This window comes from Parus major, chromosome 5 (assembly GCF_001522545.3).
Source record: "Parus major isolate Abel chromosome 5, Parus_major1.1, whole genome shotgun sequence".
In the NCBI taxonomy this organism is placed as follows: domain Eukaryota; kingdom Metazoa; phylum Chordata; class Aves; order Passeriformes; family Paridae; genus Parus; species Parus major.
In genome coordinates, this window is record NC_031774.1 from 60573279 (window position 1) to 60587549 (window position 14271).

General features: G+C 46.1%; 1 protein-coding gene across 1 annotated transcript in view; it reads left to right on the forward strand.

Annotated features, from left to right (window-relative positions):
- Positions 1-14271, forward strand: part of MDGA2 (MAM domain containing glycosylphosphatidylinositol anchor 2) — a 148671-nt gene that overhangs the window by 11946 nt on the left and 122454 nt on the right. The window contains exon 3 of the mRNA XM_033515236.1: positions 6251-6425. Within this exon, the coding sequence (XP_033371127.1) occupies positions 6251-6425 (175 nt within the window). The remainder of the gene's footprint in view (positions 1-6250; positions 6426-14271) is intronic.

Sequence of the window (14271 nt, forward strand, 5' to 3'; positions counted from 1 at the left end):
GGTGGACATTGGGCACATTCAGCTCGATGATCCTGGAGAGATTTTCCAATCTCAGTGATTCCATGAGGTTTAAATTGGATATTTGGGAAATTTTCTTCCCCTAAAAGGGGTGTCCAGCCCAGGCACAGGTACAGGGTGGGGTCCCCATCCCTGGAGGGATTCCAAATTCATGTGGATGTGGCACCTGGGGACACGGGACAGTGGTGCCATGTTGGACCTCATGATCTTGGGGGATTTTTCCAACCTTCATGAATCCATGAAATTACGAGGGGCAGGAATCTCCTGCAAACCAAACTGGGGTTTTTGAAGCAGGGATTGGCTGGTTTATTTTCATCTTTTTCATTTGTTTGGGGTTTAGAAAATAAATTTCCTTTATTTATGACACTTCCCAGCCCCAGATCTCTGTGTCAGCCCCAAAATTGCTCCCCTAACGACAGTGACAGGTAATGGAGTCAAGACTTTTTTATTGCTGAAAGATTAGAGAAGAAACATTTCCTCAGCTGAGCTGTTGTCATCTCTGACAGTGTGTTGGGAATGCTCTATGAAGCTGCTTCCCAAGGGTTTTCCAGGGGAGTAAAATGAGTGGAGATGGGGAGAAGGAAAAGCAGAAACAACACCCAAAATTGTTGTATTAAGAGAGGAAAAAAAAGCCTCAATTTGAGCTGCCTGGGTTTCACCACGGCTTTGTCACTTTGAACCACGATTCTGCTCCGAGGAGTGAATTTCAGGTGGGAAAAAAATCCCTGTTTAAGGCATTTTTCCCTCTATGTTTAGACTCCAGTGTTTGAATTTAATGACACAAACACATTTTGATGCCTTTTTGCTCTTCAGGGAAAAAAAGAAATCTCAGTGGGAGCAGGGAGCTGCCAGCTCCTGGTTTCCCAGTCCCGTTTGGGATGGCAGGGAGCAGCTCCAAAGACCTCCATCCTCCAAACATCCCATTCCCAAAGAGGGTGAAGGCATCGCCTCTGGGTTGGGGTAAACTGGGATCTCAGAGGTTGCCCAGGGAGGCAAATTCCTGGGAAAACTTGGAATAAGAAATGAGTTTTAGGGAAAATTTGGGATTTGTACCTTTGGACACTGAGGGTGGTGCATTGGTGGCAGTTGGGTGGTGGAAATCCCAAACCTGGGGATGGTTTTCATGGAGCTGATCCTGGTGGTGAGGAGGAGATTTCCCATCCCTGGGTCTGTCCTGGAACTTCCAGCATTTCCCAAAAAGTCCTTTGGAACTGCTGACTCCGATTTAATGGAGCCTCGTGGGTGGAAGATGTTTTGGATAAACATTTGGGGCTGAGCAAACGGGAAGTGATTCCTGATCCATTTTGTCACTTCCTTAACTTTGCCTTTTATGTTGGGAGTTGATCCACGATTGATTTCCGCTCCCTCCCAGGTGTTTTAAAGCTGTTGATGGTTATTCCCTGTTTTTTCCTTGGATATTCTGCCGTTGCTGAGCTTATCCCTTGCTTTCCTGAGGAAATTTTTGTTATTTTAATGAGCTCTTTGGTTTTTCTCCAGACCATTCCAAATCTTCCTGAGGTTACACCCCTCAGAGAAGGGCCCTTTCCTTGGAATTTAATCCAAGAGAATTGTAGAAGATTTCCATGAAGGGAATGGGAATTTCCTGCCTGGGTTATTTTCTGGTTTATGGAACAAAAGAGAATTTTTTCGTTCACTGGGAACTCAGAGCAGTGGTGGGACTGGCACGGAGCACTGGGATCACCTCCCTGTTCCCACTGCTTTCAATGGAATCCTGGAATGGCTTGGAAGGGATGGTAAAAACCATCCCAGTCCCACCCTGCCATGGCAGGGACAGCTCCCACTGTCCCAATGTCCAGCCCCAATGTCCAGCCTGGCCTTGGGCACTGCCAGGGATTCAGGGGCAGCCACAGCTGCTCTGGCAATTCCATCCCAGCCCCTCCCCACCTTCCCAGCCAGGAATTCCTTCCCAATATCCCACCCAAATCTCCCCTTTTCCAGTTAAAGCCATTCCCTGGCTCCTGTCCCTCCATCCCTTGTCCCCAGTCCCTCTCCAGCTCTCCTGGAGCCCCTTCAGGTCCTGGAGCCCTCCCTTCTCCAGCTGAACATTCCCAATTATCCTGTTTCCATAGGAGAGGTGGAATTTTGAGCAATTTTGGCTCCTAGGAGGTAACTCCTGCACAGAATTCCTGGAGTTACCTCATCCTTGGATCCAATTCCCTTCTTTCCAGCTCTCCCAGTGCCCATCCTTCCTGGTTTTCAGCTCTTCCATGTGGAACAGCTCCTAAATCTTGTAGGTTTAATTGAACCCCAGCCGGTTTTTCCCCCAAAAATGTGAGGATTTGCTCAATCCCTGAACCTGGATGGCAACAGCAGCAACTTCTTCTGTGTCTGGGAAAAAATAAAAATAAAACAAATAGGATTTAGACTGGTCCACAAGGGAAATAAGAGTCTGGATTACGATTTTATGGAGTTCTCATCCCCAGGCTTGATTTTTGCCGCTTTAGAACCTCAAAATGACAAATTTTGCTGTATTTATTTGCCTTTAAAGAATTCCAGGGAATGAATTCCCAGGCATTGAAGTTATGAGGATGTGTTTGTGATTCCAGGGCTTTGACGTGGAATTCCAGCATCGGAAAGCCTCCATAAAAAGGAATAATTAAGAATTCTGATGAAGCTTTTTCTGCTTCTTTCTGCCCTTAAATTAGGGCCTTATTATGAAGGTGAATTTTAAAAATTAATTAAGGTTGCTGAATAAAAAAAATGCAGGGAGAATGAAAAAAAAAAAAAATCCCAAATTTGGAGCTGTTTGGATCATTTCCTCAAATTCCCTGGATAATTTAGCTGGGGGGGCCAGTCCAGAATTTCCCACCAGGAATGTTCAAATAATCCTGGAAAAAACTCAGTGAAGTTCCTGACCTCAGCTCCCGGTTAATGCTGAAAAAGGCATTTTCCAGCCGTGCAGGATGGAAAATCCATCGTTCTTCAGTGGGATATTGACTGGAAAAATGTTTATGGATTATTCAGGATTAAAGTGTTAAGTTTTTGGGAGGAGGGAAAGTCCTAAGGAACAACATTGGGATCAAAGTAATCCAAATTAATCGAAGACTGATTGTTGCAATCAATCATTGGCCAGGTTATTCTGAGGTTTTTTGGGAAAGAATTTGTGGGTGTTTCCCTAAATCCTGCTTTTCCATAAAAAAAACAAAAACAAAACCAAAAAGACTGATCCAGCTGAGTAGAATAAAGGAATCTTATCAATTTTTTATTTTTAACCAAAGTTTTACCTATTTACCTAAGATTGAAATATTTTTTCCCTCAGGATCCACTCATTAAAACCCTTTTAAATTATTCAGCATTTCCTTAAAATCTCTTTATCTTTTCCAGTAATATTTAGACTTTCAGCCTTGAAGTGTTAGGAGAGTCTTGTCTGCAGTTCCAAAGCCAAATCCTGAGTTTTTGGGATTCAGACTTCTTGGATGTCTCCCTGATTTTCCAGTTTGGATGCCAATGTGTAAAATCTGAGTTCAGAGGTGAAGAAATGGATTTTTCAACTGATTTTATTTTATTTATTTTATTTATTTCCATTTTTGGGAGCATCCCTAGTTTCCAGTTTCAGGATTACTCTGGAATCTTCGGGAATAAAGTGAAAAAAACACCAAAACCCTTCCATAGGAATTGTAGCTTTGCTGCTGATTTTTTCCATGATTTTCCAGAGTTTTCCTCTGCTGGAAAATAAAAGGAAATCTCTTTTTCCCGAAGTGTTGCAACAACCGAGCTGGAAAAGGGCAATTCTCTTGGGATTCCTGGCATGGAATCCTGATGCTCGTGTCTTGCCTGTTCACAACTCCTGTCACTGCCGACTTTTCCTTGGATCGGGAAAAGATTGTGCTTTCCCTGGCAGCCTGTGGAAGTGTCGGGATCTGCAAGGACACGAGTTGGCCAGAAAGGAAATTTATTCTCTGGAAGTAGGAGGCCATTCCCTGTGCTCAGGGAATCACGGAATCCTGGAGTGGTTTGGGTGGGAAGGGACCTTAAATTCCATCCCATTCCAACCCAGGGACAGCTCCCACTGTCCCAGTGTCCAGCCCCAATGTCCAGCCTGGCCTTGGGCACTGCCAGGGATCCAGGGGCAGCCACAGCTGCTCTGGCAATTCCAGCCCAGCCAGCAATTCCCAATTCCCAATTCCCAATTCCCAATCTCCCATCTGAATCTCCCTTAAATCCATTGCCCTGCATCCTGTCTCTCCCTGCCCTCATAACTTTCCCCCTCATCTCCTTGATTTCCTTGGACAATTCCTTTTGGAGAGCCCTTTTTCCTTCCGTGGAGAAGGAATGAACTGTTCCAAATCCACCAGGGATGATTCCTTTAGGAGACAAATCTCTGTCCTTTTTTCCTGTTGAAGTGAGCAGGTGTTGTCTCTCCCAGCTCTGGCTGAAAATTCCCATTTCTCACCTCAAGTTCCTCCAAAAGCCCTCAGTTCCCTTGGAAATGAATTCCCAGGAGCTCCATTCTTCTGGAGCCACCAGGAGAAGAAACTGCCTCAGAAATCCGAGCTCAGTTCATGCCAGGCTTGAACTCTGCTTCTTTTTCCTCGGGAAGTTGCTCTTCAAAGTCCATCTCATCTTTGGCTTTGAAGGAAAAGCTTTTATACTTCGACTCCCAGAAAAATTTTTTACTTGGAGGACACTTCCTCCTTTTTTAGGGAAGGGAAAGATGGAATAAATGGAGTCTTTTCATTTTAAGAAGCAGACTTCTGACAAGAAAACTCTTCTTCTCTTTCCCAAAGGACAAATTTTCCAAATTTCCCAGTTTTTAGCAAAGAAAAGTCCTGATGCCTTCATGGAAAATGTGGTTTTGTGTTCCTCTTGGTTCACAGATTTCTGTGGATACAAGCCTGGAAAAAGGTGGAGCAAAAGGTCAGGTGAAGGTTTAAAGATTCCTGAGAATAATGTGGAAAGAAAAGGTGGAAAAAAATTTCATCATTATTTATTTCAGGGCGGGAAAAGTCTTTTTCCAAGAAATGTAGTGCAGGGAAATATTTAGGAATTAACTTGCGGTGGAAAGGACACATCCATCATGAGGGGTGGGAAAACCTGGAATTGCAGGATGGAGAGGTTGAGCTGGGGGTCCAGGGAGAACAATTCCTTGTGCTCGTGGATCCACTGAAATCCTTGCTGGCAGCTCTAATTCCAGTTCTTGGCTGGGAGGGAGGTGAGGAGTTGGGATGGAAACACGGGAATGGTGCCGGTCAGCAGGAATGAGAGTGGTGGAAGCAGACAGAAAACTGGGAATAATGGGAATGGCGAAGTGTAGCAGGAATGGGAGTGACCTCTCAACCCCACCTTGCTGGTTCTGGGTGTCCAAACCCAAAACCCTTTGAGTCACCCACTGAAATTAATGATTAACCCATCCTGATTATTCCATCCTGATTAATCCCAATCCTGCTGGGGAAAATTCCAAATGAATATTAACCACGCCCAGCAGAATTGAAATGCAGAATTCCCATTAGGAATTATTCCTGTTTCCATGTTGAGCTGATGTTGGCAATGTTTAATTCACCCTGAGGAGCTGCTGAGGAAATTCCTTGCAGAATTTTCTCCTCATATCAGGATTCTCCTGATATCGGGAATTTTTAACTCGGGAATAACGCTCACAGTTAATTACAGAGCTTTAATTCCATAGCATTACCTGTCTGTGGGTGCAGATTTCCTTTTCCTCCTGGAACAAACTCCAGGAAAAGTTCCACGAGGTTATCTGAATGCCTTTTATGCTGTTCCTTTCCTAAATTAAAGCTGCGGTTAGATCAGCCTGAGACGAGCTGGTGTCAGATGAAATTCAGGATAATTGATGCTGTAAATATCCCTGGAGTTCAAAGACAGCTCCTTTCCATGGCTCCAAAATTCCCTCTGTTTACAGGAATCTATAAACAGGCCCAGGAAACAGCTTGGGTTATAGAAAGAGCTGAGTTTAGGGCTTAAATTCGCTATTCCTGACTGGAATACTCTGCTCCTGCCGATCCATGGAATATTCCCTGCGCGGGGTTTTTTTTTGGAGGAGCTTCCCGTGGAGGTGAGGAGGGTTTGGTGTGGGTGGGCTCACCAGAAATGCGGAATTACTGGAAAATAAGGGTTGGAAAAGCCCCCAAGACCATCGACCCTTGGATGCCCCCACAAGTGTTAAATTGTGTTTTGAGGTGTCCCTTTGTGAANAGTTTTAGACTCTGCCCATTTTCCAGACCTAAAGTAATCCTGGTTTTTGGTGCTTGCTCAGATCAGGTGGACCAAAACAGCAGGAAGTGCCTCTGACAGATTCCAAGATTCCAGTGTCTTCAACGAAACCCTGAGGATTTCCAACATCCAGAGACACCAGGGAGGCCGCTACTACTGCAAGGCCGAGAACGGCCTGGGCTCCCCGGCCATCAAATCCATCCGAGTGGACGTGTACTGTGAGTAAATCCTTGGAATTCTGCCTTTGGTCCTTTAGGAATGCCTTAAAATATCTGTTGTTCCTGAGAAACCTTCGGCTCCTTGTGAATCCCGATTTTAATGGCGGGTGCTGCGGGTTTGTGGAGTTTTTATGGTTGGGAGAATGGGAAGGGTTGGGATTGCAGGGGAAAATGTGGGGGATTGGGATTGGAGTGAAAAATGTGGAGGATTGGGATTGTGGTGATGAATCTGATGGATTGGGATTGCAAGGAAGATGTGAAGGTTTGGGATTGGAGTGAAAAATATGGATTGGGATTACAATGAAAAATATGGGGGATTGGGATTTCAGGGAAGATGTGAAGGATTGGGATTGCAGTGGAAAAATGGGGAGGATTTGGATTTCAGTGTAAAATGGGAAAGGTTGGGATTGTGGCAAAAATACGAAGGATTTGGATTGTGATGCAAAATGTGAAGGATTGCAGTGGAAAATCTGAAGGATGGGGATTGCAAGGAAAAATGTGAAGCATTGGGTATGGAGAAAAATGTGAAGGATTTGGATTGTGGTGAAAAATACAAAGGATTTTGATTGCAGGGAAAATGTGAAAGGTTGGGATTGTGGTGAAAAATAAGAAATATTTGGATTTCAGTGAAAAAAGTGAAAGACTGGGTTTGCAAGGAAAAGTAGGAAAGATTGGGATTGCAGCGAGAAATATGAAGGATTGGGATTGTTTCAGGCCCTGGAGGGGGCTGTGAGCTCTCCCTGGATCCTTCTCTTCTCCAGGGGAACATTCCCAGCTCTCCCGGCTCCAGAGCAGAGCTGCTTCCTCCCTTGGATCATCCTCGTCTGAACTCCAGAGTGCAAAATTTGCTTTGATTGCACTCCCAGAATCATGGAATGGTTTGGGATGGAGTGGGATCTTAAATATCATCCCATTCCATGGCAGGGACAGCTCCCTCTGTCCCAGGCTGCTCCAGCCCCAATGTCCAGCCTGGCCTTGGGCACTGCCAGGGATCCAGGGGCAGCCACAGCTGCTCTGGCAATTCCAGCCCAGCCAGCAATTCCCAATTCCCAATTCCCAATTCCCAATCTCCCATCTGAATCTCCCTTAAATCCATTGCCCTGCATCCTGTCTCTCCCTGCCCTCATAACTTTCCCCCTCATCTCCTTGATTTCCTTGGACAATTCCTTTTGGAGAGCCCTTTTTCCTTCCGTGGAGAAGGAATGAACTGTTCCAAATCCACCAGGGATGATTCCTTTAGGAGACAAATCTCTGTCCTTTTTTCCTGTTGAAGTGAGCAGGTGTTGTCTCTCCCAGCTCTGGCTGAAAATTCCCATTTCTCACCTCAAGTTCCTCCAAAAGCCCTCAGTTCCCTTGGAAATGAATTCCCAGGAGCTCCATTCTTCTGGAGCCACCAGGAGAAGAAACTGCCTCAGAAATCCGAGCTCAGTTCATGCCAGGCTTGAACTCTGCTTCTTTTTCCTCGGGAAGTTGCTCTTCAAAGTCCATCTCATCTTTGGCTTTGAAGGAAAAGCTTTTATACTTCGACTCCCAGAAAAATTTTTTACTTGGAGGACACTTCCTCCTTTTTTAGGGAAGGGAAAGATGGAATAAATGGAGTCTTTTCATTTTAAGAAGCAGACTTCTGACAAGAAAACTCTTCTTCTCTTTCCCAAAGGACAAATTTTCCAAATTTCCCAGTTTTTAGCAAAGAAAAGTCCTGATGCCTTCATGGAAAATGTGGTTTTGTGTTCCTCTTGGTTCACAGATTTCTGTGGATACAAGCCTGGAAAAAGGTGGAGCAAAAGGTCAGGTGAAGGTTTAAAGATTCCTGAGAATAATGTGGAAAGAAAAGGTGGAAAAAAATTTCATCATTATTTATTTCAGGGCGGGAAAAGTCTTTTTCCAAGAAATGTAGTGCAGGGAAATATTTAGGAATTAACTTGCGGTGGAAAGGACACATCCATCATGAGGGGTGGGAAAACCTGGAATTGCAGGATGGAGAGGTTGAGCTGGGGGTCCAGGGAGAACAATTCCTTGTGCTCGTGGATCCACTGAAATCCTTGCTGGCAGCTCTAATTCCAGTTCTTGGCTGGGAGGGAGGTGAGGAGTTGGGATGGAAACACGGGAATGGTGCCGGTCAGCAGGAATGAGAGTGGTGGAAGCAGACAGAAAACTGGGAATAATGGGAATGGCGAAGTGTAGCAGGAATGGGAGTGACCTCTCAACCCCACCTTGCTGGTTCTGGGTGTCCAAACCCAAAACCCTTTGAGTCACCCACTGAAATTAATGATTAACCCATCCTGATTATTCCATCCTGATTAATCCCAATCCTGCTGGGGAAAATTCCAAATGAATATTAACCACGCCCAGCAGAATTGAAATGCAGAATTCCCATTAGGAATTATTCCTGTTTCCATGTTGAGCTGATGTTGGCAATGTTTAATTCACCCTGAGGAGCTGCTGAGGAAATTCCTTGCAGAATTTTCTCCTCATATCAGGATTCTCCTGATATCGGGAATTTTTAACTCGGGAATAACGCTCACAGTTAATTACAGAGCTTTAATTCCATAGCATTACCTGTCTGTGGGTGCAGATTTCCTTTTCCTCCTGGAACAAACTCCAGGAAAAGTTCCACGAGGTTATCTGAATGCCTTTTATGCTGTTCCTTTCCTAAATTAAAGCTGCGGTTAGATCAGCCTGAGACGAGCTGGTGTCAGATGAAATTCAGGATAATTGATGCTGTAAATATCCCTGGAGTTCAAAGACAGCTCCTTTCCATGGCTCCAAAATTCCCTCTGTTTACAGGAATCTATAAACAGGCCCAGGAAACAGCTTGGGTTATAGAAAGAGCTGAGTTTAGGGCTTAAATTCGCTATTCCTGACTGGAATACTCTGCTCCTGCCGATCCATGGAATATTCCCTGCGTGGGGTTTTTTTTGGAGGAGCTTCCCGTAGAGGTGAGGAGGGTTTGGTGTGGGTGGGCTCACCAGAAATGTGGAATTACTGGAAAATAAGGGTTGGAAAAGCCCCCAAGACCATCGACCCTTGGATGCCCCCACAAGTGTTAAATTGTGTTTTGAGGTGTCCCTTTGTGAATGTTCCCAGGGATGGGGATTTCGCCATTCCGTAGGGAGTCTTTTCCAATGCCTGGCCGTTCCTTCAGGGAAGAGATTTTGCTCTTTGGCTCTTCTGCATTTGATAAAATCACGGAATGTTTTAGGCTGGATTTTAAATCCCATCCAGTGCCATGGGCAGGGACTCCTTCCACTATCCCAGGCTGCTCCAACCTGGCCTTGGACACTTCCATGGATTCACGGGCAGCCACAGCTTCTCTGGGAATTCCATTCCAATCCCTCCCCGCTCTCACAGTGAAGAATTTCAAGGTCCTCCACGTGCATGGCTGTACATTGTTCTGGACAATTAGAGTATCCTAATTAACAAAATGCAGATTTTGATGGATTTTTCCTCATCCTCCATCTCCATCCCCATCCTTCTCCGTAGGGCTCTGTAATTCCAGGCTTGGGAGAGCTTCCATGGATATCCAGGTGTAGCCAACCTGAGCCTTGCCCACGTTTTCCCCACACCAGTTTTAATGAAGCCCTGGGGGTTAATTACCTTTGGGATCTTGATCCCAGTTTGAAATCCAGCTGAAACGACCTCACAAACCTGGTAGAGCTTGGAAAAGGAATTTTTGTCAGATGGGCAGGCAAATGTGATTATCCAAGGAGGAAAACCTTGGCTGCTCCTCGGAACCCAGCACCTTTTCCATCCCCTCCCAACATTTTGGGTTGGATTTGTGCTGCTGGAGCAGGATTGAGGAGCAGCATCCCCATGGATGGGGTTTAGATGATCTCCTGAGGGTCTTTTCCAAGCTGGATGGGATTTTAGCTCCAGGAATGGGCTGGGAATTTCATCCAGTCAGCAGAAGGACTTTGCTTCTCTGGAAGTCCTTTTAGGCTTGGCTCTAAATGTTCCAGGCAGGTCGATTTTCCTCTTTGATTTATCATCTTCATTTCCCCCCCAGGAGTTCCTTCCTTCCGCAGCCTCCCTTTCTCCTCACTCTTATTTATGGCCTCTAGTCCTGGTTTTCCTCTGGTTTCCCTCCCATAAAATATCTCTTAGGGGGAAAAAAATTCTGTATTTTAAATTCTGCTGGAGTCGGACTGGGGGGAAAAGGGGTTTTTTTAGAGCAGGGATTGCAGGGCAGAGGTTCCTGCTCTGATATTTTTAATGGGAAAGAGTTAAAGGCTGGAAAAAAAATGGGAGCCTTGGAAGAGAAGTGGGATAGGAGGGAGGGAACATGGCACTTGTTGTTATTGTGGAATCAAGGAATGCTTTGGGATGGAAGAGACGTTAAATCCCATCCAGCCCCTGCAGGGACCCCTCCCACTATTCCAGGCTGATCCAGCCTGGCCTTGGACACTTCCAGGGATCCAGGAGCAGCCACAGCTGCTCTGGGAATTCCAGCCCAGCCCCTCCCCACCCTCCCAGCCAGGAATTCCCAATTCCCAATATCCCATCCAAATTTCCCCTTTTCCAACTAAAGCCATTCCCTGGCTCCTGTCCCTCCATCCCTTGTCCCCAGTCCCTCTCCAGCTCTCCTGGAGCCCCTTCAGGCCCTGCAAGGGGCTCTGAGCTCTCCCTGGAGCCTTTTCCATGTAAACATTCCCAGTTTTCCCAAGCTTTCCTCGCAGGAGAAATACTCCAACCCTCGGATCACCTCCACCACCCGCTCCGCACTCCCTTGTTTATTACAAATGAAGAAATAATCAACTATTTCCCTTTTTTTCTCCATCCAAATATTTTTTATTTTCCTTTGAGACCATTTAAAATCCAAACTAAGGCAGCGAGAGAGCAGTGGGGTCTCGCCAGGAGCCCCCTCCTCATTATTTACGCTCAATTAATTCCGAATTTCAATTTTAACAGGGATTTAAACCTTTTATGGAGCCTCTGGAAAAATTTCACTGAGTGGAGATGGATGTGCTCTAAAACCAGACTTTCCTAACCCAGTTTGTTGTTCATTAATTCCACAAAATTAAGTTTCTGTCCTTTAAGAAGTGGAGGAACGAGCATTAATTAGGTTTGGGATTATGAAACCAATAATTACTGATTTAAGATGTTAATACTCCCAATTTGTAACAATTATTCCACGCCGAGCGCATCAGGTGGCCTTTGGCATCAACGCCAGTTTTTCCTGGCTTGGGAAATCCATTTTTCCTGCTTTTTTTTTAATGGAAAAAAGATGCAGGTACAGAGGGAATTAAAAACCCAGAATTACTGTTAAAAAAATCCCATTCCCTGCAGTGTCAGAGCGAGTTTAAATCTGGTTTACTCCACATTTTTTTGGTGGGTGCTCCTGGTCCATCCGGATTTTCCAGCATGGTGGGGATCCAGAATGAGCTCTGGAACAACCTGATGGAAGTGGGATTAAAAATGTTTTCAATGACTCCATGTCTTGATTCGAGTGTACTTGATTTAATGATAATGGTCAGGAATTTTTTTAATCAACTCTGATTGTGTTTTTCCATGGAATTTCATCTTGGAATTGCCCATGCCACCGGTTTATTTTGACCTCTTTTACCTCATGGCTCTGTCCGCTTTCTAAGGTTGATTTTTTTTCTTTGCTGCTCTATTAAAAATCAATTTAATGACTCTTTTTTTCCTCTAAAAATCACCTGATCTTGGAGCTTTGAGGGATCCTCTCTCCACCCAAGTTTTTCTGTTCAACTGCTTCATTTTCCATAAAAAATCAGCCTGGTTCTTCCCCAAACTGACTTGGGTTTCCTTCCATTTCCAGCTATTCTTGTTCCTTATATTTATATTCTCTGGAGCCAAAAGAGCTTGTCTGTACTGATTTCCCCCATGAGGTCCTTCCAGCCAACAATAATTTATAAAGTACAGATATAATTTAAATTATTCACTGTTCTTTTTGGAGAAATTCAATGTTTGGCACTTGTTACACCTTGTCCAGAAAACTCAGATCCTGAGATATTTTTCCAGTGTGGAAGTGTTTCCTGCTGGACTTTTCTTTGCCCTTTAATTAATTCTTTTTCATTGCCCTTTAATTATTTAATGCTGTTTATAAACACGAGAGCAGGTTAGGATCCTGTCACATCAAGGATTCTGAGTGTGGAAGTAAATTAAATCCTTCCTGCCGAGTGATCCCAGAAATTCCCATTATTCCAGGACTTTTCCAGTGATTCAGGCCATGCCTGGGGCAGTTTGGTGCTGGGAATCTCTGCTGGGAATTCATGGATGTGCCTCGTTCTGTGTGAGCTTCGGACTCCTGGTGATTGGGAAAATCCGTGGATTGGGAAAATCCACTGATCCTTTTCCATCTGTGCAGATGCCCAAAGGATCACGGAATCATGGAATGGTTTGGTTTGGAATGAGACTTAAATCCCACCCATTCCCAGCCCAGCCATGGCAGGGACAGCTCCCACTGTGCCAATGTCCAGCCCCAATGTCCAGCCTGGCCTTGGGCACTGCCAGGGATCCAGGGGCAGCCACAGCTGCTCTGGCAATTCCAGCCCAGCCAGCAATTCCCAATTCCCAATCTCCCATCCATCCCTGCCCTCTGGCACTGGGAGCCATTCCCTGGGTCCTGTCCCTCCATCCCTTGTCCCCAGTCCCTCTCCAGCTCTCCTGGAGCCCCTTCAGGCCCTGCAAGGGGCTCTGAGCTCTCCCTGGATCCTTCTCCTCTCCAGGTGAACATTCCCAGCTCTCCCTGGATCCTTCTCCTCTCCAGGGGAACATTCCCAGCTCTCCCAGCCTGGCTCCAGAGGGGCTCCAGCCCTGGAGCAGCTCCATGGATTCCTCTGGATCACTCCAGCAGCTCCACATCCTGCTGCTGTTGGATCCAGAGCTGGAGCAGCCCTGCAGGTGGGGTCTCACCTGAGTGGGGCAGAGGGGCAGAATTCCCACCCTGAGGGATCAGCCCAGGGCAGAATTCCAGGTCGTGTCCAGCCTCTGATCCACCAACGCTCCCAATCCTCCCCGGGGCCACTCCCATCCCTATGGAAGCCGAGCATTGTGGTGGGCTAAAAACCTGTCTGCTCCCTGGGGATTCCGGTGCTAATCCAGCCCCAGAAACGCTGGGAATTGGCTCTGCTGGGTGTCCTTGGAGAAGGAAATCCCTCCTGTAGTGCTGCTCCCCCTGTGCCACCCTTGGTGTCACCAGGACATCCCCGTAATTCCAACCAGGTGTATTTATAACCCCATTAAAAGAGGGGAGAAGACGTTTTCTCCATAAAATCCCATCACGGAGAGCTCATTGTTTTGTCCCTTTTGGAATTCCGCTGCAGCCCGAGCCCTCAGGAAAGCACCACAGGCTGGGGCTGTGTGGGGATTGTTGATACTGAGGTCATTTGCTTTGTCCTTTTGTGTTGGAGTGTGTTAACAGCCTCCTGGCAGGGCTCAGATCCTGCCGAAATTCCATTGGAAATCGATGGAGGCTCCTCAGGGGGCTCCCAGGGTCACGCTCTCCATCGTGGGAACAAGGAGGGAACATTTGCTTCCTTCCAGCTGCTGGAAATGCTGCTCGTTCGCAGTGCCGGGGCTGTTCTGCACAGGCAGCACTGCAGATGCAGAATAAATCTCTTTGAAAGGCTTGGAGAGGGGAAAACAGCTCTCATGGAGCTGGGAATAACTTGATTCCCGTCTTTCCAGCTTGGTTAGAGCTGTTGTGTGTCCACACCGGACACGTGAAGGGGTGGAGAGCGGGAGAGCTCATTTTCCTTTCTGTGGGATGCAAGAAATGGGGAAATTAATTGAATTTTTGAGTTTTATATCCCACACAAAGCATTTCAAAGCTGCCTTGATAGAGAAGCTGTGACTGCTTCATCCCAGCAAGTGTTCCAGGCCA